At 46.9% G+C, this 25,633-nt stretch overlaps 1 protein-coding gene across 8 annotated transcripts in view; it reads left to right on the forward strand.

Annotated features, from left to right (window-relative positions):
- Positions 1-25,633, forward strand: part of SLC6A12 (solute carrier family 6 member 12) — a 53,738-nt gene that overhangs the window by 11,956 nt on the left and 16,149 nt on the right. For 7 of the 8 annotated variants that reach the window (XR_004239947.1, XR_004239948.1, XM_032107719.1 and 4 more), the window contains 11 exons: positions 2,993-3,189; positions 6,796-6,930; positions 8,258-8,398; positions 9,828-9,915; positions 11,452-11,584; positions 14,425-14,559; positions 16,019-16,122; positions 17,559-17,683; positions 17,944-18,056; positions 18,794-18,931; positions 20,223-20,325. Coding sequence is in view for 6 of the 8 variants with exons in the window: in XM_032107722.1 (XP_031963613.1) it covers positions 2,993-3,189; positions 6,796-6,930; positions 8,258-8,398; positions 9,828-9,915; positions 11,452-11,584; positions 14,425-14,559; positions 16,019-16,122; positions 17,559-17,683; positions 17,944-18,056; positions 18,794-18,931; positions 20,223-20,325 (1,412 nt within the window). In the remaining 2 variants the exon portion in view is untranslated. The remainder of the gene's footprint in view (positions 1-2,992; positions 3,190-6,795; positions 6,931-8,257; positions 8,399-9,827; positions 9,916-11,451; positions 11,585-14,424; positions 14,560-16,018; positions 16,123-17,558; positions 17,684-17,943; positions 18,057-18,793; positions 18,932-20,222; positions 20,326-25,633) is intronic. The other variant, XM_032107717.1, reaches the window with a different exon arrangement.

Raw genomic sequence — 25,633 nt, forward strand, 5'->3', positions numbered from 1 at the left:
TAGGGTGTGTACCTTGATTCCTGGGTTTCACCACCTTCCTTAAGTGTGTGGTTAGAGGTTTGTAGGAGCCTGTTAGAGGGCTGATTCACCTTCATGCTGGCATGCAGATCCACAGGTGTTGTAGCCCTTGGTGGTTTGGATCAGTGCAAGCCATACCAGTAAATAGGTGCTTTCCAGCATATGGACCATAAAGGGCAAGGGCTGGGGATAAAACAGAGGTTGCTTCCTCAGTGCCCTCATTCTTCTGCATTTGACACCGAAACTGGTTGTACCCACTGCAGTACTGCCCATATTTAAGCTCTTACTGGCAGTAGCTCTAAAAACCTCTCAAATTTAACAGGAACCAGGATCTTTCTGCCATGCTTTCGAAGAGGAAATTACATTAGCCTGGAGGATGGTCTTCACTGGCCCCTGACTGCTCTCCTCTATGGTTTATGTCCCCCTGTTCTTGTTGTAGCCTCTCTTACGCTGGTTGATGTCTTGCATGAGACTTGGTCCTCCAGTCAGAGTCCATGGAAATCTGCTGCTGATAGCAAAGCAAATAAGATGAGCCCTTCAGGAAAGCAGATGGGGGAACAAAGCCTGTTGCCTAGGGCATTTAGAGAGCAATTGGTGTATTACACTGTGAGATCTGATTTCCTTTCTTTACTTGAATAACAGGCAGGAAACATGCCTGTGTCAAAGAACTACTTGTTTTGCTGTGAACATTCATTAGAAGTTGTCTTTTCACACACAAGCATCTTTCTTTGCCCCAGGGCCTGATATATCCAGAGGGTTAGCGTTTAGGAAATAATTTCACTTACAGAAGTAAATGAGACACTTTGGTAATGATGCTGTCTTGTATGGATAAGTGCAAGCATGGCCCACCAGCTCCTGTTCCTGCTTGCCTCCTTGAAAACTACACCACAACAAATGCCACAGTATTCCTTGGCTGCCAGGACAGTTAGGTATTAGGGTCTACACTTGCTGTTTCCAGTTAGGTCAGGTTCCCTGGTAGTCCCTACTCACCATGAGACGGCTCATACCTGGTGCTTGTCCAGAGGGACATGGCTGGAGAGACACCAGGCACAAGGAGGGAGGGAATCGTTTGCCATCATGGTCCTGGTGCGCCATCCTGGTGCAAAGGGTCAGCAGATGATTTGGTGGTCCTGTAAGGTAAAGGACATCCAAGGTGATGAGGTCCTGGTCACAACTGAGGTGCTGACTGGGAGAGGTCCTTGGCCTGACCTACCTCCAGAGCAAAGCTTGGTCTTTGCCTGGGAGAGAGCATTTAAATAGCCCAGAGCAGATGCAAGGGCAGTGGAAATGTTGAGTGTTGTGGGTGATGCAGATTGCTGTCTCTGTTGCTCCCTGAAGATGGGGATGTTCCTTTAGGTGGTACAGAAGGAATGAGAGATGTGCTATTAAAGAACTTATCGAACCACCAGCAAAACGAATTTGCAAGTTGCTGCAAAGGAACAAAGCCCTGATTTCTTTGCAGTCCCAGCTGATGGGAATGGAAGCAGAGATGCTGCTGCTTTGGAGAGACTTGTTTTCAGTGTAGTTTCCTAATCTGAACAAAGAAAAGTGTATGTCTGGCTAAAGCCAGTCACTTCTAGAAAGTGAAGGCCAGCTTCTGCTCAGTAATGCCTCCAATTAGATGTACCTAGATTTAGGACTTCCTTGGCACAGCTCACCAGCTCCCCTGCTCTGTGTTAGGTCTGTGTTTTTGTCTGGACTCACGTGTGCATCCCTATCTCAGGTAACTCATTAGAATGAGATCTTGAGGAGAAATTTTTTAGCTAAGTCAAAGGGAGCTTTCTCTCTTCACCTTTCAGTTTCTTCTCATAATCAAATGTCTGTAATAATGCAAGAATAATTCGGATAGAAGATTCAGTGTTAAGCACCTGTGTTAATTTTGACTGGATTTAAATTAATAGCCAATAAAAAGACTGTGAATGATAGAAAAATATATTTTGTAACAAGCAGCCACTAACTTTGCTTAATTAAGAAAATGCTACGTGCGATTCAGGATTTGGTGTAGACTGGAAAATGTCTTTCATGTGCCTCCCTAGAGGCCCAGCCATATTCAGTGTGCCTTTTTCAACAGTGACTTTGCTCTGTGTTTCCATGGCTGGGTGTTTTGCCCCTACTATTTTCACTGCAGTACTTGAGCTTGCCTAATCTCAGTACTCCCTTGCTCAGACCTGAAACACCTCACAAGCTGAGGCCCTTTTGCTCACCCGAGGGCCTTTGCTTCCTTGCCCTGTATTCTTTGCAAGGTTGGGCAAAGGTGGAGGACTGGTGCTGGTACTTCTTTATTGAGGAGAGCCTAGGCCAAAAAAGTGTGTGTGTGTTTTGCTGAGGTGGCAGGAATGTGTGGTAGTGAAACATGGTGTCCTGGTGGTCGAAGAAAACACTCCTAGCAATACCTTAAAGTAAGATGGTAGGTTGTCCATTCTTGTTCAGACTATTTATCCTATTCATATTTCTATCCTGCTGTCTGAAACCACTCTAGAAAGAGTTGTTGTATAAAGCACACAGGGAGGAGAAACTCCTTCTGCCTCCATTCCCTGCTTCAGCTCCAGCTCCTTTTCTCTTAGTCTGAACTGCTGGTTCCAAAGTCCCAGGCAAGCTTCCAGCAATGATGGAGGTGCAGAGCACTTAGTCAGGGGCAGATGGAGGTACACTACACTGGTGGTTTGGGAAGGATGAGGAATGGGGCTGTGGGGAGGGAAGGGTGAATTCTGGGATGAGTCCCATGAAGGGCTAGTGCAGGTGGGTTCTTCTCACCTGAACAGCAACCTTTCCTCTGTCCCTTCAGCTCAGATGTAACTTGTGGAGAACACTTTGTGCTGACACTAAAGAAGCCATCTTCCAGAGGATGAGGGAACCTCATGTTGATACTGGGAACACATCTATTGTGGTGTCTGGTCCCCTCACTCCTCTTCCCACAAGTGGGTCCTGCAGCAGCTCTCTACATCCCATGCTCTCCTTCTCTTCTGTCCCACAGAGCCATGACAAGAACTGTATCCAAGGAAGGAGAACCCAATGGGGCCACTACATCTGCTGAAGAGATAAAAGTGGAGGAAATGGAAGAGAGAGGCCAGTGGCAGAACAAAATGGAGTTTGTGCTGTCTGTGGCTGGGGAGATCATTGGCCTGGGTAATGTGTGGAGGTTCCCATACCTCTGCTACAAGAACGGTGGTGGTGAGTTCACAGCACACATGAATTGTTCCAGATCTGTAGGTATGACAAGAGACACGTGCATGCCTGAACCCATTTCTCCTATGCCCCATGTACCCTCAGGCACTCTCTTATTCTCTCCTTCAACAAGTTAGATCCTGCCAAAACTAGGAGGAATAAAAACTCAGGGGTGAATCCAGCTCCCCAGCAGGTACTCTTTCTTAAAACAGCAATCTCAAATCTAGACTCTTAAAAAATTGAACTCTAGTAACAACTTAAGGCTCTTGGGTATCTCAAGAAATTATTGGTCTTTGGAAAATGCCAAATGCTGTGAGTGGTCAGAAAAGCCAACGGTGACCTCTTCCTACATATTTCCCTTTTCCTACTCCTGGTGTCAACTCCATCTTTTCAGGCCCTTGTTACAGAGGAGGAAAGGCTTAGATAGTGCTGGTATCCTTTGCTGGTATCCTTGCCAAGGCCTGATGGACCCTACAAGGAGATTTCTGCCTCTTCCCCAGGAGCAATTTGTACAGTGATCAAACCACTGCTAGGGAAATCCATCCCCAAAAAAGGTTCATTCACCTTCCCTTTTGTTTCTTTTCATGGCTCTCCTTTTCTCTTGCAGTAACACTTCAATAAGATCATTATATGGTTAAAAGTTAAAATTTCTTATAACAATAAAATGAAACTTAAGGGAATAATTGACTGTCACTAACTTTTCTTGGTGAATCAAAATCTAACTTTATAAAAGAAAAGGAGGAATAACAAATTACATGTCAAATACAGCAATAACTTCTCTTTTGTTCTTGTTCTCTAGAGACACCTTGAAATAATGCTCTGGGACTTGCTTTCCTCCCTCCTCTCTTTGAGCTTCCTTTCTCTGCAGACCATGCCCCAAAGGCCTTTCTTTTCCAAGGTGCCATGAGCTTTCACCAATAGCTGAGTGGCTCCTCTGTAATTTTTCCGAGGCCTTCCAAATTCCTGTCCTCTGTGCTGTTGCTGGAGTTTATCCAAATTAAACAAGAGACAATAAAATATGTCCTCCAAACCAGAGAGGGGCATGGTAAGAAATGGTTAAAGAAAATGGAATTGAGTTTATCTTGAACCTGGGATGATTTTTAGCAGATCCTCCAATATTTTGATGGGAGGCACCAAGAGCAAGTCAGATGGGTGGGGGTTAGGAAACACTGGAGGTGCATCTGATTGAAGAGCCTGTTCTGCAGTGATGCTTTGAGAGAGGAATCATGGGATTTGCATGGAAAATTTCTCCCTGAGCTCAGATGATATCTTTGCATAGTTTATGCCTGTGGTACCCAGTTCAGTAGTCCTTGCAATTTGTATGCTAATTAGCATAAGTGAAAAGGCTACTTTTGTTCACTTTAAATATCTATTGAATAACATTTTTCTTTCTAATTAAACTACTCTGGAATATCTAAGGCTGTGATTCAGAGGGCAACGAGGCTAGGCTTGGGAAAGGTTAGGATGGGAGAGTCCTTCCCTCACAGCTCACACATTCTCTTTGCCAAAAGTATGGTACTGCTGTAGAAGGTACTTTTCTCTCTCTGGGGCTCTAGGGAACCAGACCTCTGGTACAGGACAAGGCAGTGTCTTTCCCACAACACTCAAGGATATTCTCACTATTGGAAAAGTTATTGAAATTGCAAAAAAGGTATTTTCCACCTACAAATGCTGCATCCCTGTCCCACCCTCACCCCCCAAACTGGAGACTGCTGTCCTGTCACCTTTCTCCACCTTTGGATGTACTGAGATGGTTATACAGCTATAAAGACAGATGCCATGGAAACAATAGTGCTAATTTTCTGTAAAGTGACCAGCTGTAACCTTATCTATTGCTGCACTGTCAAATTTGATCTGATTGCTCAGCATCCTGAACTTGTTATTGACGCATAAGGAAAGAGCATCTGTTTCTGGGGGCCCCACTCAAGGCTGAGTCTCCTCCAGTGGAGCAGCAAATTGAGGAGAGGATCACAACAGGAGTTTCAGCTGGTAACTGCTGTGGGACGGTTAAGAGACACAAGACAATAGAGGTGTAAGAAAACCATTGTTGCTCAGAGACCAAAATGGGTCAATCTCTGCGACAGATTCTATCAGAAGAGAGGGTCTGGAATCTGCTGAAAGGGTCATCTGTGTGCAGGATAATAAAGCTGTCTTGCAGATTTGGCATAGATATCTTGCAGCACTGAAAGCAGCTGCTGCCTCTAGTTCAGGGCCTGCAGTTCCCATTCCCTACTCTGCAAACCGGACTGACCCCGAGAACCAGCCTCCTTCCCTCAGGCCCCAGGTCTCCTGCAGCTACACACAGCTGTGTTTAGGGGAAATTTGGAGGTTCTTTGTTATTGCAACACTGTTGGCTTAGAAACAAGGGCAAGTGTTCCTAGTTGCTAATTGTCACAGGAAGGAATGCCAGTGTGGATGCCTGTGCTGGCACAGAAGGAGAGGGCCTGGGGGGACAGTGGCTGAGAAAGGCACCCTCATCTTGGTTGCAAGCAGCTGAGATGCTCTCCAGGCACTGGCAAGAGAGGTGTTCACTACCAAAAGTTTATTGTATGAAGTGGCAAGACTGCCACAGTTGTTTCATTGAGGAAAGCAGTCACCTTATCTTGTTTGGAGGGGAGAGGAAGTGTGAAAATCTACACTAAGGATGTGGAAAAAGTGAAATGACGGAAGGAAGGTCAGCTGTGAAAATGAGATCTCAGGAGTGGTTTTGAGCAGGGCTGTGAATATATTTGGTGTTTTGGTTTGGCAGCATAACTGAAAAGGCAGAAAATTTCAGACAGCTGAACAGAGCATTAAACCATTTTTTCAGGGCATTAAACTTTTTAGTTGTTGTTATTTTTGGTTTTTTTCTTATGCTTTGTTTATGTTGGTTATTGTGTCTGGAAAAAAGCCATGTTCTTTCTCTCCTTCCTCTTCCATTTTGACAAGGGTTAGTCTGGGGGCTATTTCAGGCTGATTTCTCTTCAGACATTTCTCTACATTTTAGCAAAAAAAAAGGATTTTGAAGATAGAAGTTAAACTTCTTCATTTTGAAAATGCTGGAAAGACACTCTTCCCCTATTTCCATTCTTCTGGTGCAATCTGCTTTCCAAATTTGACGTGAAATATGTCTCAAGTAAATTTATATCCTGGCAAATTTATTACTTACCAAGAAATGTCACCAGCCTCCAGGTTTGTATCCTCTGGGCAAGTGGGAGTTTTGCTGTGACTCTCATGAAAGGCAGAACAAATGTGGTTATGTGAAACAAGGAGTTATTTTGTTCACCCCATTCCTGCTGAAATCTGGAATGAGGTCAGGAGCATGAAGCAGGGAGAATTTCTTCAGCACTATACTTTTTTAGCTCCTTGCCTGGCTATTCCTTACCTCTAGGTTTTCACCCATGCCAAATGCAGAAGCACTGCAGTAACACAAGACAGACCACCCTTGTATTTTTTTCTGAGAAATGATGGCGGTGCAGGCCTTGTTTCTTTAGCAGAGGTTGCACGGTTAGTTCTGAGACACATTTATGTTTATGTAGCTGATTCCAGCTGTGGTCCCAGCTACCTGGCAAGAGGTTGTGAGGATAAGGTTTTTGAAGAGGTTTCTGAGGCAGCATTTTACCCTCTCTGCAGGAGCCTTCCTCATCCCTTATCTCATCTTCCTCTTCACCTGTGGGATCCCCCTGTTCTTCCTGGAGACGGCGCTGGGGCAGTACACCAGCCAGGGAGGGGTGACGGCCTGGAGAAAGATATGTCCCATCTTTGAAGGTGAGTCCAGTTACAGTATTTACTGGCAACACTTCCTAACAATTAGTGGCTCAGATCCTTTTTAAAAAATATTACTATTTGGCTTTTCTTTCTCCTTTATTCTCCCTCCCATCCTCTCTCTCACAGCCTTGTTACTCCTCCTGGTGCCTGCTGTGTGCAGGGGCAGTTCCCTGACCCCTCTGTGTGTGAGTGAGGGTGTGTGGTGCTGGCTGGGGGCTGTGCTGGTCCAGCTGAACCACGACCTCTGCTTTGAGGAGCTCAGAGCCTGGGAGAGAGGAGAAGCAGGATGGCCAGCTTGAAGGAGGAAGGATGGAAGTGTCAATATACAAACACCTGTGTGTAGTCCAGAACAAATAGTGAGAAGAGGATGAGGAAAGCTGGTTTCTAGTGCTTTCCCTGCCGCTCCCGTGCCCAGGGCTGCTGTGGCAGCATTTGCAGGCTGACATCCTGCAAACTGGGGGAATCAGACTGTGTGCACTGGTCTGACAGCCCAGAGATGGGATGGGGTTGAGGTTAAGCCACGGGGATAAGAACCAGGACTTCTGGGGCCCCAGGGAAGGTTATTTAATGGGATTAATGTATTCATGAATATAATTTCCTCAATTCTCTTGTCTAGGGGAGAGCTTATTAACCATGTTCTGCAGTTGGAGAAACCTGTGCTCAGGCAGAGTGGAGCTTGGTTAGTTTGCTCGAGCATGGGCATGCAGTGCTATTTGAAACTCCCTGGGGGTCTGGGACCTCCTGCACTGGAGACCCCTGTGCTCTGGCACTGGCCTGGAGCTGGACAGCAGTGGCATCTCAAAGGTCACTGACAACCAGTTTTAAATAACTGAACTCGGCCTTTCTGGCCTGATTACTCTTCTGAGGTCTTGATCAGCAATGGGCACAAGCAGGACTCAAGACCAAAGCTGAGCATGGTGTGTATCAGCTGTGAGGATGTTTTTTGCCTGAGTCTTTTCAGAAGTAAGAGACTCAGCTGCATTTCTTTTCTTCAGAGGCAAGAGCTGTATTTTTCTAAAGAAGAGGCACTATAATGCAGTGGCATGGTAGCCATCAGAAATTTATTTTTCAAAGCAGCGTAAGGTTTTCTGGCTGTTTCACCACAGACCTGTCTAGAGTTATCAACAATGTTTCCTGTCTGCGTGCACAGTCACAAAATCCTTCCTCTTTCCCTTATGTAGATCTTGCACTATCCTCTGGAGGGCCGTGTTGTTGGTGTTGCATCCTTCTTGCCACAGCATGACCTGTGTCTTTGTTCGGGGTTAAGTCTGATGTGTTTGGAGCTGGTTGCCAGTCCCATCCTCACCTCCTTTGCTTTTCTTCATAGGAATTGGATATGCCTCCCAAGTCATTGAGGGGTATCTGAATGTCTACTACATCATCATCCTGTCCTGGGCACTCTTCTACCTGTTCAGCTCCTTCACTTCAGTGCTACCATGGGCCACCTGCAATAACCCCTGGAACTCAGGTACACCTTGCCTTGGTCAGCTTCTAGCTTCTCTCCAATTCCCAGAAATTATTTGTGTTTTGTTGAAAATATTTTTTTTTTTTTGTTTGGATAAGAAGCTCTCATGAGCTGCAATGTGATGTCACCAAAAAATAGGCATTTTCTGGCAAGCAGGAGAGGTGAGTGGTAGAGTTTTCAAGCCAATCTAGAGCCGTCCTCATGTGGCAGGAGCTTTTTATTAGCTATTATGGTACAACAGTTTATCTTACAGTTCCCTTACTCTACCCATTTGTTTGGAGTTACTGGGATGGTTGCTGCCAGTGCCTGAACAGTTTCCTCGGTGCACTCAGCTTTGGGATAGATCAGGCCAAGCCTGCACTGGAGGATTTTGCCAGTTCATGTCTCCCAATGAAAGAACCAGTAACACAAAACTCTAAGGGCACTGTTTTCCTGGTTAATCACATCCACACAGCCTCCATACCGTTACATTCAGCAGGGGTCTCATCTCTTTGTGCTCACAATTCACTTAACTCTGCCCAACAGAGAAGACCCGGCTTTGGCTTTACTCAAGGTGCTTGGGCTGAGCTTGGGAAGATGGGGTAGATGTGAGGTAATCCTCGTGAATGTCCTTATCAGGACTTTTTTAACATGTTGAACAGGTTGTTTTGCTTGGCAGCAGTTTGGTTCCCTCCCTTCTCCTCTTGCATCAGTTAATTTCTGCAATTAGTTAAATTTCTCTATCCTGTGGGCCTTTCACTAACAGGTCTCTCTGCCCTTCCATCCCAGCAGAAGTAACCAGCCTTTAGAAGAGCTGATCCAATTCCTTCAGCTTCCCCAGCATGGGTTTGTTTGTAAGGAAAGCCACGTATGTTCTCTTAATAGAGAGAAGCTTCCCAACAACAGCTGGATTTCCTTGGTTTTCCAGTGGATTGTCTTTGGCTGGCAAAATGCAAGATGAGGTGCATTGGATGTGTGCCATCTCCTCTGTTTTTAGTTATTTCACGCTCTGTAACAGGGTTGGGGATGGCAAAGGAGAACAGGAAGGCCTTTGTGGTGTGTGTGAACATATGCATGCATGTGTGGACAGGGAATGGTGCATGATGTGGAAAGAGAATGGGATTTTCTATCCTGGCTACTCATAGTCACTATCCCTTGATAATGTGTATTTTGCAGCCATCTGTTTTCAGTTTGGCAGGGAATTGTTCTCTCCTTCCCCTCTTCCCTTCCTGAAGCCTTTGGCTACTGCTGGATTGGGATTCATAGCTGGGGAGAGGCAGAGTTTAATGTGATGTTTAATGAGATGCAAGAATTTAATGAGATGCTCTATAGCACAGGGTGAAGGGTCTGTGTTCTGCCAGAGTGAGGGTTAGGATCTAGAGGGCAAGGAGCATCCTTCGTGGAGGAGCCCTAGAGAATTTCTCACCTCATCAGCTTCCTTTTCTTTTGGTAGATCTCTGTGTGGACATTCTGAATAGATCCAGCCTGGACAACAGGACCTTGCCAGCGAACGCCACCTCCTCAATGATTGAGTTTTGGGAGTATGTGATTGTTTTCCCTCTGTTCAGGCTCGCTCTCATCCAAAGGCTCCAGCGGCAGCAGTGCCTGGGCAGGGGGCTGTGCGTCTGTAGGAGGAAGCGAGGTGCCACTTGTCAGATCTGAACATGGGGAGCACAATGAGCTGCCAAGGGGATGGGCACAGAGCTCAGGGTGTGAGGGCTGGGTACACCTCAAAAGCAGCTCACTGCATGCCTGCCCAGGGGTGCTCATGTGCACCTTGAGGGTGTGTTTGCTTTCTGGCACTGAGCTGCCTGGGTGAGTGTGGCCACTGGGAGAGGCACCAAAAGCAGGCGAGGACTTGCTGCAAGCAGAGGTACACATGGTAGGCAAATGTGAGAGGCCAGGGCAGACTGAACAGTCCTCCACAGTGAAACACAAAGTGGAAAAACTGCCTTTTCCCTTCTTTTGACCTAGTCCTGCTTGCTGTCTAAGGGAAGTGGTCTATCAGGCTGTTCAGGATCGTCCCTGGAGGGCAGGGATCTGAGATGGATGCATGAGATGCCAGAGAGGAATTTGAGGAAGGAGGAGAATTTTGAGGAACTTGGGGCTGGAGGCACTAAAACACAGTCTGAATGAGGGGTCTTGCAGCAGGCCAGACAGTGTCCCAGATAAGGTGGTCATCGGTGAAGCCACCCGACCACCCCATATGCTACTGAGGAAAGTCTTACAAAGAAGAGGGCTGTCAGGGACTCAGCTTCAGCAGTTGGGTTTGGGTGTTTTCCCCATTTCTGGCTCCTAGAGTACCTTTGAAAAGGTTGACTGTCCTTTGTTTGTTGCAGCCACCACAGGGCACATAGAGATGATAAATTCCCATGGTTGCAGAAAGTCTGCACAGTGCTGGGTCCCCTCTCCTGCCCTGTTCCTTGCACATACTATTTAGTGAGAGCTGAGACCCCTCTGAAACAGTTGTTCAGGTTTTCTGTGGAGAGCGCAAGGGGACACTGAGCGGACTAGTTTGGAGCAGGATGTGCAGAGGAGTTGTAAATGTGGGGTTGGGCTTGTGGGAACTGCATGAGCTGCAGTGCTGAGCTCTCGTGTGGCCTACCTATGATGGTGAATCGTCAAGCAAGGAGGCTGAGGGAAGGGCATGGGAATCATAAAGATAATTTATGCTTATATATAGGGTGTCTGTAGCATATGGGGAGAAAGAATGGTGGCCATGGGCTGATAGTGGCTTTGGTGGCCTGCTTTGGATTGAGTTGTCTCTGCTGGGGAGCTGCCAGGCTCAGGGAGTGATGGGGAGCAGGTGTTGATTTTGTGTGGTGTGGGTCTGACAGGCAAGGCACCATGGGTTTGGAGAGTGGGAGGGTTTGGGTCAGCTACAGGACATGGTGGAGCAGAGATGACTAGAGAGGGGAGCCTTAAGCAGAGCTGGCATGATTTGCATGGCTGGGAGCCGCGGGCAGATGTATCGTAGATAGGCTGTTAAGTCTTTGGATGGGGTAAATGGGAAGGGTCTGTATGGGTGAGTGGTGTGGAGTGTTAATGCTTCTCTCCCTGTCCCTGGACACCGGCAGGAAGCGAGTCCTGGGGCTCACGGATGGTATTCACAAACTGGGCACTGTGCGCTGGGAGCTGGCTCTGTGTCTTCTGCTGGCGTGGACCATCTGCTACTTCTGCATCTGGAAAGGGGTCAAGTCAACAGGCAAAGTAGGAATGGAGATTATCCTCCCAGGTCATAAGCCTCCTTGTACCCATCTTATATTTCTTCCCCAATCTCTTTCCCTTCTACATGAAGTAGAGGCAGGAGACACAGCACCAAAGTGAAACCTAAAACCTGTTGGGGCCATGCTGATATACACTAGTTGTGTCTGAACCCTAAGAGGAAGAATAAATGAGTAGGTCCATCAGGGAGGGGAGAATTGGGAAAGAATTGCGAACTGAGGGGAGTTTTGAGTCACATTTTCCCTTGCAGATACCCACAGTGGTTGATGGATACTCCCCAAGTGCCCTTGGGAATCATGCACTCACCACTGTGTTGTCCTGCTGTGGCTTGAGGGTGTTTTTAACAAGATCCTCTGCAGTGGCAGACTTCCCATCCCTGGCAATAATTAAACACTTGAGCAAAACAGACAAGCTGCTGCCTATAGCCAGCTCAGTGAAAAGATAATGAATCTCTCCTGCTTCTTTGTCCTGCAAAGCACTTGGGGTGGGAAAAGTGTCCTTGTTCTCTCTTTTGTGCTCCTTCTGGATCTGCGGGTTTTGGGTCAGTTGGTCACTTTCTGCATTTTGCTAGTGGGGCTGGAGCCAACTGGGATGAGCCTGAGGTTCATCCTGTAGAGCAGATGGACTGATTCTCCTTTTGGAGTGAGTGAGTGTTTGATGCCTTGGGCTGGGTATTAGGGACACTGCCATGGCCTTGACTTGCTCAGGACCTCTTTCTTTCCTGGAGTTGCAATGAGATGGTGGATCATTAATGATGATTGATGATTAGTCTTGTGGGTGTCCAGGAGATGTCCCAATAGCAAAGGAAGGGAACTAATTTCTGCAACAGATTTCTTCCTTCAAATCACTACTCTTGACAAGTGTTCCGTTTCGTACTTGTCACCTGTGTTTCAGTGTCAAATCCCATCTGCAACCTTAAAACTGCACTGGACACCCATTTCAACAGAATGAGATAACTTGCTCCCCTGACTAGATTTTTCCCAGTTTTTGCTGATTACTGGTTCTTGCTAGTCCTGACTTGTTGTCCACCATTTCTCAAGGAAGGAGAGCCAGACTCCACATTTATGGGGAGAGGTGATGGATGGTCTGCATTTTAAACCTTGAATCTCTGATGCCCCCTAATTTGAATACCACAGTGCCATCTTCACAAGGGATTGGGTCCGACAGGCTGTGATCTGCATGGAAAAATAATTAAGTCTCCCGAGGTTCTCTTTAGCTCTCAGACTTGTCCACTGAGTTTCTCCTTTGCCTCGTGCTGCCCCAGTGTGCAAAACTTATCTGCACAAGGTGAAAGCTTAAGTAGCTCAGTCAGGCTGGTTTAGCTGATTTGGTTTGGCAAAACCAGACCAGAAAGTGAGAGGAAGCAGTGACTACATGTAGTAAATGGAATGGTCTTCCTGAGACTACAGAAGACTTTTCCATCAAAATTTTTAGGATACAGGGCTATTGGCTATTTACCAGCCAGGTGTTATGGATGTGGTGCAACACTAAGGGAGGGGTTTCTGTCCCCAGATATACTACAGGTCAAACAGGCCAGTTGTCTTCTCTGCAGGCAGTAATTTTGAGTATTACAGGGGCACTGTCAAAAAATTCAACTGCTCCCCTCTTTTTCTTTGCTGACAATGTACTAAGGTAAGCAGTGGGAAAGACCCAAGAATTCTGAGTAGGTGCATAGCTTTGTTCAACAGCTCCAGATTAAACAGGAGGTTGTGCTTGCCTGAGAGGCTGCTCTAATGAGATAACCCTGCCAGATCCTTATGTTTCTGTTTCTGTGATTTAAGGAATCCAAACTTAAAGCAACCATAGTGACCTCAGGACAATAATTTCAAATAACTCCATAAAGACTCATTTTCTTTTAAAAGCCTTTATCTTTTATTCATTTTGCCCTATGTTTCTCTTCCTTATGCATTCAGCTGTTGTGCATAAATGTTCCTTAAAAGTGATTTCTGAAGGTAGATTTTAATACTTGTGCCCAAAGTACTGCCATTCTCATTCAATCAGGGAACAGCAAAAGTACCATTTACTGTGACTTATTTGACCAATTATTACTAAGCACAAAAAAAGTCATTTTAGGCCCATCACTATGAATCCATGGAGTAAACAAGCCTCCATGTTACTTGGATGAATTTTAGTAATGAATAAATATTAGGAAGTTGCAACTTGCTGACAAATATTTTGCAAATAGAAAAAAAGAGTAGGTTATATTGAGCAATGGTTTAGAGATGATTAATTCTACTGTAATATCTATTTACATCACGCACAAAAAGAAGTAAAAATAGGTATTACGAAAATAAAAGTCTACATTTTCTTTAAAGGCTTTGAGTTGCCCCCATTTTTTACCTGTAAGCTCAGAGGCATTGAAGGGATGAGAGTGATGCATGAGCACTCCTGGAAATGAGACCCCTCATAGGTGTCTCAAGTTGGACAGCAAAAGTTGGTGTTTAATTTGGAAAACTCTTGCTGGGCATAGGACCATTTTAATAACTCCTCGTTAAAACTCAGTGACAGGAAGAGATCTGGGTTTCTTCTGCAGCTTTAGAAAGATGAAGGGAACAGCTGGAGAGCAGGGAAATCACACTGACTGGAAAGAGAAAACAAAGCAGAGCAACCAGTGGCAGAGTCTTGAATGAAGAACAAAATGTCAATTGACTAAACCACCAGTGAGATGTAAGCTTGGTTAATTTCTTTCCCACCCCTCTTCTATGTTAGCAGCAGCAGCTACAGCCAAAAGCAGTCAGGGACGTTTGCTGGGGTGGGGTGAGGTGAGGTGATGCCTGCCCCCGTTCCTGCTGACCCTCTCTCTCCTTGTTTCCCTGCCCCTGCAGGTCGTTTACTTCACTGCCACCTTCCCGTATGTGATGCTCCTTATCCTGCTGGTTCGAGGGGTGATGCTGCCAGGGGCTGCTGAGGGCATCATCTTCTACCTGAAGCCAGACATCTCCAGGCTGGCAGACCCACAGGTGAGGGATGGTGTCAGGCAAATGCTGGCCACGAGAATGTTCTCAATGCTCTGGCCTTTGGATGTGCTGCTAGCTGAGCATCTAGCTGTCATCTCTGAAAGGAGACCAATGAACCAGGATCCTTAAAACTTCTGAGAGGGGTCTAGTCCCCCTGAACAGCATATCCTTTTTGCTCATGGTCTGCAGCATGTGGGTATATTAGGCCATTTCCACTCATGGGCTCAGCAAAACCAGAAGAGTGTATCAAATATTTAGCACGTAACAGATACTTTTCCTGGCTTTTAAATGCAGATAATTAAGGAAGGGGGTATATAATCTATCGCTTTTAATTTTTTTCTGACCTGGTTAGCACTTTGGCTCCATCAAGGACCTCCCAGGACATGTGGGGTCCCTGTGCTTGCAGAGACCAAAGGCGTGCATGTGACATGGGCTGTGACCAGCTGGGTTCCCTTCACCTGTTCTGGGGGCTGGTCCCACCTGCCTGGGGCAGGGGCTGCCCAAAGGGTCAATCCCTGCCACCAGTTGTTGGAGCTCATGGAAACCCTCAGTGAGGTCCTGCTACTGAGTTTAGGCAGGGCTTTGGTTCAAGTGGGATGTGTGTCCGTGCCTGAAGGGCTCCTGCCTACCCACCTATCTGTGAGAAATCAGTGTGAACTTAGGCAGCAGTGCCTGGGCTGGGATTCTTTGAAGGCTACCAAATTCCAGCTGCTGGGATGTTTGCAGCTGGGGGCTGCTTAGAGGAAAAAGAGAATGAGTGGGGAACCTGGAGACCATCAGAAAGGTGGGCTGTTTCCCTGCCTGCCTGAAACTCCCAGCTCAGGGCTTTCCCTGGGACTGTGTGAGAGCAGAGCTGCAGCTCAGCCCACAGTTCATCTCTCCCATGGAGCCCAGCTCTCCCACTCAGCTTTTCCCATGAAATGCCAGAGCAAAGGGGAGCCTGGGTGGGTGACTGGCCTGCAGTCTCTCAGCTGGGCAATTTTCTGCTCTTCACCCTGCACTGTGGCCTCAGAGATGTGGGAAACTAGATCTGGGAGCAGGGAAGGGAGTACACGGATTGTTGCTCACACTCTCATTTGGGGTGACTCACCAGTGGCTCTGCAAGGAGATTAATCATCTGGGTCATGTAGGGACCACAGACATCTGCAGTGACAGCTTCAGACAGAGCCATGCTATCAGGGATGCCATCTCTACCCTGAATGCAAAAGTGTGGGATGGAGAAATGGTGTCACCTTGAGTGGGATGTGAAAATACCGTCTCCTCAAGAGACTTCTCCTGAAGGACTTCCGGTCCTATAGCTCAGTTTTTCCAGATAGGTATCTGAGTTTCTCCATTTGCTGCAGATCCCCTTTCTGTCTCACAGCGTTTGTTCTCCATGACTGGAGGAGTTATTGTTGACAGGGCACAGCCATTTGTTTATTTTGTAGCCAGATCTGAAGACCACTGATCTTCTCTGTTCCAGGTCTGGCTGGATGCAGGTACTCAGATCCTCTTCTCTTACGCCATCTGCCAGGGGTGCCTGACAGCTCTGGGCAGCTACAACAAATACACCAACAACTGTTACAGGTAGGAAGAGCCTGCACTCCTCATTTCCTTCTGGAAATTTTCTCAGAGGGCACAGAGCTGCATCAGAGGAGGAGACCTTGGGTCATGCTGCTGTGACTAATGAGCTGCTCAGAGTGCAGAAGCTGCAGAGGACTCAGCACAGGGATGGAGAATGGCTGAGGGAAAAGAGGAGTACAGAAAATGGCTTAAATAGTGCTTCCTGCAAGAGTCAGCGTGGAAACGAGAGACTGGAGGAGAGGGAGGAATGAAAATGGAGAGTGTCTCCAGCCACTGTGTAGACAGCACAGTCTATTTTGACAGAGTGAATGGGCAGGGGTGACATGGCCAGCTCTGCCATCACATCTGCGACACAGGGGAGGTGGTACAAAGATGATGGCCGGGCCCCCTGTCTGCGGTGCTTTACTACCATCGGAGTAATGTACTGCCAGTGGCCTTTTGATCCTATCAAGGAGATTAATCAAGTCTGTCTGGCCTTCTCCTTGCCCTTGGATTACAGATCTATTTTATCCATGGCCTGACGTGGAGCTCAGTGGAGCTATCAGGACCATTTTTGACACCTTCTACAGAGCCCCGAGAAGCAGGGACTTTGTTATTCTTTCACATATTTCTCCAGCACAGATGGTGAAATGGAATTGTGCTTGGGAGACATCGATCATCTGTCCTGTTCTCCAAAAGGTGCTGCCATGGCTGTTGGTTGGGCAGTTAATACTTTCCCCTGGCTCTTCCAAAATGTTTCTGTCACCAATAAAGCAGTGTGCTGACACCTTCCTCTAATTCCTTAGGTGCCTTGTTCTGGCAGCTTAGCTCCGGGTGCCCACAGTGCCCCACAGCAGCTGATGCTGTGGGTCAGTTCTAGCAGCTGCCCAGGCAGGATCCAGGGGTGTGGGGCTTCCAGCCCAGCCAGCTGAGAGTGGTGCCCAATTTTCACAAGGAGCAAGTGCACATAAGTTTCAGGACAAGTAGCATAGCACATGCCAGCCTCCACCTGAGCATAATTAATAAGGACAGTGTAGACACAGCCCTTGTCAGGTGAGGATTTTTATTATCCTACTACCCTTGTTTTACTAGACCTGCTGAACCTGGATGTGTTCATGCTTTCAGATACTCCTCTTTCTTGACTATGTTTACTTTTGCAATCTCTTTTCTCTTCTAATTTTCTGTTTTCCTCATTTTCTCTGTTGTTTTTACTATTCTCTGGACTCTTGTCAGTTTTTTTATTGCTATGTGTTGTGTGGTTGTGTTCACCCGCTATGCCATGTATAGTCCTATAACTCTTGGCTCTGCTCTGAGCTTTTTACTTCTGAGTGGGTTCAAGAACAGCATTGCTATTTCTTGGTTAGTGCTGTCCAACCAGGGAAGCTGAGTACAGACATGATCCTAAGTGGATCCATTCTGCAGCAGGAAACACCCATTTCTCTCTGGCCTCCTTCCTGCAGGGACTGCATCACGCTCTGCTTCCTGAACAGTGCCACCAGCTTTGTTGCTGGCTTTGCCATTTTCTCTGTGCTGGGCTTCATGGCTCGAGAGCAGGGTGTACCTATCTCAGAAGTGGCCGAATCAGGTAAGTTTTTCTGGGAGACTTCAGAGCCAAGGGAAAACAAACAGCCTGAAGGGGAGGGCACTCTTCTGAGGTGAAACCCAAGATGTTCTCTACATCCTCTATGACTATGGGTGTCTGCAGAGAGGTCTGCATGACCAGTACTCCTCAACACAGTTTTCAGCCGTGGGTGGGCCAGCAGTTGTGGCAATAGGAGCTTTGAAAGAAGTATGTGAGCTTACTCTGTACTGCAGGGCAGTGGTCATCCTGTGGTCTGTTGGCAGGTCCTGGCCTGGCTTTCATAGCATATCCAACAGCAGTAACAATGATGCCTGTGTCTCAGCTCTGGTCCTGCCTCTTCTTCCTCATGCTGATCTTCTTGGGACTGGACAGCCAGGTACAGCAAACTCTCCTCCTCACCTAACATGCAGGTGCCTGTCCCCACCCTGAGCACTCCCCATGGCCATTGGAAAGGGTAAGGTGGGTATGTGCTTTGCTGGTACTTTGAATAGGTTCTCTACATTGTGTGCAGCACTTTCACACTGTGGGAGCTTGGAGCCAGGGCCAATGGCAGGACAGTGGTTTTATTTGCTGGCATCTCTGCTGGCTTCTCCTCCCTGTGTGTGTGAGGGTGTCCCAGCTACATCCCCCCCTCTCTGTGCCAGCTCCAAAACTGTGCACACTACAGAGTGAGGCCCAGCACCGAGCAGTGCAGTCTGGGATGGGGCATGGGGATGTTTTCTCCCTGCTGCATCCCACCAGAGCAATCCATGTGTCCTCTTTTCACTGGTGTGCCCACCTCCTACAAACCCATACCCCTGTTATGCCAAGAGCAAACCCCGTAGAGTGCAGCGTGCAGCCCTGCTGCGGGCACGAGGGGAGTAGAGGGTGTCCTGCATGTCCATCAGGCAGGTGTTTTGCTCAGGCTCTGCTGTGCAATACCTCAGCCCTTGTACTCAGATAACCAGGTCTTTTTCCTCTGTTTCTGCTGGCCCTTGGTGGAAACAAGACAGATGAAAAGAAAAATTAAAAAAATAAGGATTTGGGTGGTGGGAGGACAAAAAGGACAGTGAGGAGAAGTGCGTGCTTGGGGAAGGAGAGACACTGATTTCTCTGACCTGTTTTGTTCTGCAGTTCGTCTGTGTGGAAAGCATGGTGACAGCTATTATCGACATGTTCCCCGGTGTGTTTCGGAAGAAGGGGCGTCGGGAGCTGCTGATCCTGGCCATTGCAGTCATATGCTACCTGCTGGGCTTGTTGCTGGTCACTGAGGTAAGCAAGGAGTAGCTGGGTTGTACAGCTGATCACCAAACCCCGTGCTACACAGCTCTGGAGGTCTGGGCAGAGACTGCAAGCTTGTCTTTGATGCTGTTAATTGTCTCTCATTTCTAATGCATTAGCTGGTGTCTCTCACAGCCAGTGCTGCTTTGACCCCGTGTGACACTGGTGCACTCACTGCATCACTGAGCCTTCCAGAGACCCTGGTCCCACAGCCCAGAGAGGCTGCCTGACACACGGCTTCATGCAAATACCAGACCTGGGAGCTAAAACAAGCTGAGCTGTTTGAAAACAAGCTCTTCTAAGGGCAGTGATCATTTGCTGGCTGCTTTCCACACAAAGCAGAGCAGCAGGAGAGGAGCCTGCGGGTAATGGCTGTGCCATAACCCTGCTGGAGCCTGTGGGAAGCCTGTGATCCTGGGGACCAGAAGGAGCAGAGCTGTGCTGGTGCGGTGCCAGGCACACAGTGTTTGCACTGCTCTGCAGCTAAACGCTGCACCTCTTCCTGCATGGTGCTGTGCTCTGCTCTGTGTGTACCACAAGCCTGGGTGAGGGTCTTAGAGCTCCTGTGCTGCCTCCGTGGGCTCTGTAGTGACAGCTAATTCCTGTTAAACCCCTTAGACACAGACAAATGATCCTCCAGCAGGATCCTGGCTGAAGGCAACTCCTGTGGTAATCGATTTGAGTGACACTGTGTGTCTAAAGCCTTTCAGCATTATTTGAAAGCATCTGCTTGACCTGGAGGGGCTTTCTCTTGGAGAAATCACATGAAAATCATCCATGGGCCTGTACAGGTAGCTGATGACAACTCTGCAGGGCTCAGCTTGAAGTCAGAAGCAGCAGGAAAGCCATGAGCCTCTGCCATTGCAGAGCTTGGGCCACGAGTAGTATGTAAAGTTGGATGAAGGAAAATGAGGTATCTGAATATCCTGGTGCTCAAGATCACAATTTTCTGGGTGCCAAGTTCTGCACTGCTACATGGTATGTCAAAAATTATTCTGGAAACTTCCTAACTGTTTAAAAACAGCCAAACAAACCAGCTCCTCCTCTTATGCACAAAGAAGCCTGCCTAGCCCAGAAGTATCATAGAATAGGCATGAAAACTCTCCTGCCACCAGGCCTGATGGTGTTTTTGGAACAGAGTGAGGGCAGCCCCAAGAGAAGGCTCTTCTCCTGCCTGCTCTAGGTTCAGTGTTTCTGCTGCTATTCTTCTGCTTGGCCCACCCATTTTTCCCTGATGTGGAATGGTCTTGCCATGGCTCTGTTTTCTCTACCTCTTCAACAGGGTGGCATGTACATCTTCCAGCTCTTTGACTACTATGCTGCCAGTGGCACATGCCTGCTCTTCCTGGCTGTTTTTGAAGTCATCTGTGTAGGATGGGTGTATGGTAAGTGGAGGACAAAAGTCTGTCTTGCTCTTTATCAAGGCAAGAATGGGGGGTTGAGAAGTGGGAGTGGATAGAGAAGATCCTCAGGGGGCAAAGAAGTGCTGTAATTATCTTCTTTCTTGTCTAGTTTTCACTGTGTTTCCTTGCAACATTTCTTAATTGCTCCACATTTAGACTAGGAATGTTTTTTCCTTCTCCATAGGTGCCTCATATTGAACTACCTTGCTGTTCTTCCCATCTGCCCTTTGAATTAGATAATCAGCTATAGAGGAGTGACTGCTGTTCTTTGGTGTCTGTCCCTGTCTACTTACACTGTGCATTTAGTTTAGTCCTGCCAGTTAATCTAACAGAAAATGCTGGGATGAAAACCTGCTATGTGCTACTTCTGTGATGATTCCTGCTTCCTGTTTATCCTGGCTGTGATGGCACTCAGAAAAGAAACAGGAGGGACTGCTTTGGCTCTCAGTGAAGTCTGTAACTTAACTACTCAGTCAGGAGCAGGATAAAACTGAACGTCATGAACTATCAGGAGGAAACCAACTGCTTGTTAGTCTGTGCAGTAAGAAGAGTCTCCTCTGATATCCCATGGGGAGATCTCTTTCTGAGCACAAAGGCTTTGATTTTTCTCCCTGAAGCTTGTTCAAGGCTGATGGGTTTTGGGTAGAGTCTTGTGTGTGATGCAGAGCAGCTGCTCCCTCTCTTTGCTTCATGGAACTACAGGAGCCTCATAGCTGTAAGGATTGTGCACAGCTGCAGTAGATGCCAGCTTAGACCAGACCTCAACATCCCACGGTCACACATCTGCTGGTTCCAACTACTTCAAGCAGCATTGCCATCATAGCCTCAGGGAAAGATTGCAAACACAGCATCACATTGGGTCTCAGTGGTCAGGAGCTCATGAAGGAATACAATAGAAGAAAAATTAGGAGTGATACTCTCTGTGAATGTTCTTCAGCTTTTCACAACTTATTATAGAACCATAGAACGGTTTGTTTTGGAAGGGACCTTTAAAGGTCATCTAGTCCACCCTCTTGGCCACTTTCCACTTGACCAGGTTGCTCAGAGCCCTGTCCAGCTGGGCCTTGGACATTTGCAATGATGGTGTATCCACAGCCTCTCTGGGCAACCGGTTCGAGCGTCTCAGCATCTTCAGAGTCAAAAATTTCTTCCTTGTATCCACTCTAAACCTCTCCTCTTTCAATTTAAAACTGTTAGCCCTTGTCATGTCTCTACAAGCCCCCTTTATATATTGAAAGGCTGCAACAAGGTCTCCCTGGAGCTTTCTTTTTTCCAGGCTGGACAGCCCAAACTCTCTCAGTGTGTCTTCACAGGACAGGTGTTTCAGTCCTCTCTTAGTTTTCATGGTCCTTCTCTGGACCCACTCTGACAGCTACACGTCTTTCTTGAGCTGGGTGTCCTAAAACCAGATGCAATACTCATTTTGTTGCCCAGGAATTTCCAGTGCCAGAAGTGAAATCTATTTATTTCTCTTCTGTTATTTTTTTCCAGTTGACTTGGCTAAGCATTTATCATCCACAAAATGCTGCAGCAAGGAGTTCTATGGCTTTCTCAGGTGTTGTGTGAGGAGTCACTCTCATTTCCTCATTCTAAATCTGCCACCTGCCAATTCCATTTGGTGCCACCTTTGCTTTGTTATGGGCAGTCAGTCCCTGTGTGCTCCTTTTGGTGCTTACAGTTTTATAGAGGTTGCACTGGCTGCAGTGCAGTTGCTGGTGAAGGGCTTACCAGTTTCTCCAAATGCTTCATGTAGAGCAGGAGTCAATTGCTGGTTTGGATAAACTCCTCTCTTACTGAAAGGGTGACTGGTCCAGTTGCTTCGTCTCGAGCTCTAGGGAATGCAAGAGATCCCTAAGAGAGATTTATTTTAGAAAGATTTCCTTCAAGGGAAGCTCACCTCACAGCTTGCAGTAGCAGACCCTGGCCAGATTTGAGTCAGCTTCTGCCCAGTCCTTCTGGGATTAAAGGGGCATGGAGTTCCCCATCCGTCTGTGACAGGATGGGGATCACCATGCTAGGTTAATTGATTAAACTGAATTATGCTTTGGTGTTTAATGCCACTTTTACAGTCACACAGGCCACATGCCCTTTCTGATGACCCATGGAGAGGAGCAATGGCAGACAATGAGTAACAGGAGAGGTGATGCTGCCCCAGCAGCCTTAAAGGGAGATGGAGTAGTTGGGGACAGAGAAGTGACCCTTTTCCTCACAACCATGGGTTCATTTGTGCCACACTCCACACAGTGGGATTTTACCCCCTTGATGTTCTGCTTTGCATCCACTGGGGTAATTCTGGTCAAAAATGTAGTCAAAGGGCTGAGGTGAGGCATTATAGTGGGGGAAAAAAGTGACTAGCACTGATTAAAGGGTTTTTTTCCCCAGCCTCAGAACTGGCAGGGCTGAGCCTCTTGCTTACACTGTGAAGAATTACAACATTTCTGCTAACACAAATATGCGTTCTGAGTTTCCCCTCTCCCAGCACATACGCCGACCACCCACCACTTGGCAGCTTCCCCCTGCTGCCAGGCAGCTGCTCTCCCAAAGACCTGAGGATTTCCCCTGTACTGCTCCCTGCCTGTGGAAGGATTGTACAGCATTGGACCTGCTGATCTAGAGGAGAGTGCTGCAGGGATTCTGGTGTCCCCCTGCTTCTTCTCCTCTCTCCCTCCCACTTTGGGACAGACAGCCCTTCTATAAGCAGGCTTGGGGTTTGAGATTCACAACATGATGCCACCAAAATGTGCTGCAGAGGGGATTCTCCAGGCAGTCACAGCATGCACATTAGGATTAGCTGTTCTGGGAGAAAGCAAGGGCCTCCATTACTGTAGGAGAGCCGGGGCTGAAATCACTAGGGCTGTTTACACAGCTAAAGCAAACTGATGCCAGAGGGTACCTGTGGGTGACCCTGGGGTAAACCCGTGTTGTGCTATGATAAATCTTTCTCTGGTTCCATTGCTCACATGCAGCGTGGCTCCCAGCGTGGCGTGGCATGGCAGCCTCCTCCTGCCTGGATCCTGCCTGTTGGGCCTGCTCTGGCTCTGTGTGCTGAATGCTCTCAGATGCACTGGCTATGAGCAACCTTCCTTATGGGCCGTAACGGGTCTGCTCTGTGCGCCTGGTACGCAGAGGATGCGCGGCCGTGGTGCTGGGATGTGCAGCTGTGGTGCCAGGATGCCTCTGTTGCTGGCTCTTTGCACAGACCTGGTGCAGGTGTTGATGCTGCAGGTTTGAGACAGAGAGGGAGCAGATACACGCTTGGTACTGTGGCGTGGAGCCATGGTCATCACCTTTTGGAATGTTGTGGGTGAAATTCGATATAGATGAATGCAAATAAATGTAACTTGGGAGATAAAACGGGGAGAGAGTTTTTATAGATTCCAAACTAGCAGAACTGTGAAACTCACTGTTTTTCAAATATGCTAAAAGTAAAATTCAATCTTTGTCCCTTTTAATTTGGGCCTCATTTGCTGTTTTTATAAGCTGCGTAAAATGAGAAGGGCTCCATAAGGACAAGAGATAAGGATGTTAGCAAATCTCTAGTTAGGTTCCTGTGAAATTTATTCTTGTGCATTTACGTGGCAAAATGATTTGTCAGAAGAGCACACAACCACTTTGAAGGTATATGGGGTTGATCTGCACAAGGGAAGTGGTACTAGCATTCATGGTTAGCTGTCCAGTGACTGCATCCCATTCCTCCTTGTCTTGAAATATTGGAGATAGAAGCAAACATCTTTGTGCACTCCAACAGAAATCTCTTTGGGGAAGTTTTTATGGTTTTCTCTGCAGGAGCTTTATCTAAGCTTTCTAATGTGCTGGGAAGGAAAGGCACATTGCTCCAGTATGTGTCCTCCAGCTTCTAATTTGCTCAACAACCCAGTGTTGAGTGGTTGAACTGATGACTTCTTAAGCTTGATTACTTTTTCATCTGCCTGTGAAGTGTAGACTATGTAAAACTTCCTGTTCATATACTCTCTGAGGACATTCATGTCAGTCCCCATTGTGTTTCATCACATCACCCTCTGACTGCCATAGAGGCCATGGAAATTTAGGACCTGGCGGTTGTCCTACAGAGAAAAGGGACAAGGACAGGTGGAGGCACATCATAATTAACAACATAAGTTGTGGGATTTTTTTTTCTTGTTGGGGGATGGATGTGTGTGTGTGTTCTTTTTGTTTAGCATTTTCATATTTCTTTAATTGATATGTCTCTTTGACTAGATCCTAGATCCATATTGGCAGGGAAACTTTATCTGCCATGAAGCTGTATTATGAATTAATTTATCTCTCATATGTCTGACATGGCAGTGTGTTTCTGTGGAAGACACTGTGCTGTGCTTATATTCTAAACTGCCATTCACATGATCTATATCTCTTTTTTTTTCCCACCCTGTGGAAGATTTCGACTTTTTGGCAGAATTAATTTTATATACCTCATCTCCTTTCATCCCCAATATATTTTCAGAAATTCTATCTGAAGCCTCATGGTATTTACAGCTTGGAAGTTCTCTGGTGTAGGCTGGGCTCCCACACAAGGCTGCATGTCCCTTGATATACCACAGCTTGTTGTCTTTGCTTGAGGCGGGTTTTTAACTTGCCAACTCAACACCAAGAGGTGTTCAAAGAACTATCCTCCTGCTTCCCCCCTCCACCAAATAATTCAAAAAGCTGGGTTTAAAAGAGGTTTTCTGCAAGCATTAGTCATGGGATATAGAAAATAATGCAAAGAATTACAAAAAAAAAAAAAAAAAAAAGCAGCACACATAATGTGCTTTTGTAGAATTACTATATTTAAAGGAAACGTAATATGAGAATGTAATTCTGAGACAAAAAAACCACAAACCACAATACAACTCACCAAACTCCAAACATTCACAAGTGTGGCCAGTTCTACAGGCACATATTTTGCCCAGTCCAGCCCTCTGATGTTGAGATATAAAGAAGCAAAATCTTACCACGTTTGCAACTGGGAACTGACCTGACCATGAGTTCACAGATGAACATCCCCAAAAGCAGAATCCTTCTTTATCAGCTAAGCACCAAGATAAAACTTTAACGAGACAAATACGGTATTATTTCATCCCAGAGGTGCTTAACTGGTAGCCATTTTTCTGGACAGACTAGCTCAATTTTTTTTGTCCAATATTGTCATCTTACTTTGCCTGAGGCAGTCTGGTATATCTGGTTAGCTGTGGTTAGAAAGGTGCTAGGGTACCTTATAAATGACTTTTTGATTTTTCTTCATTTTACGTCTCTTTCTGGCCAACATTAGGCTCCTGATACTTGGAGACAT

This window comes from Corvus moneduloides, chromosome 4 (genome assembly GCF_009650955.1).
Source record: "Corvus moneduloides isolate bCorMon1 chromosome 4, bCorMon1.pri, whole genome shotgun sequence".
NCBI lineage: Eukaryota > Metazoa > Chordata > Aves > Passeriformes > Corvidae > Corvus > Corvus moneduloides.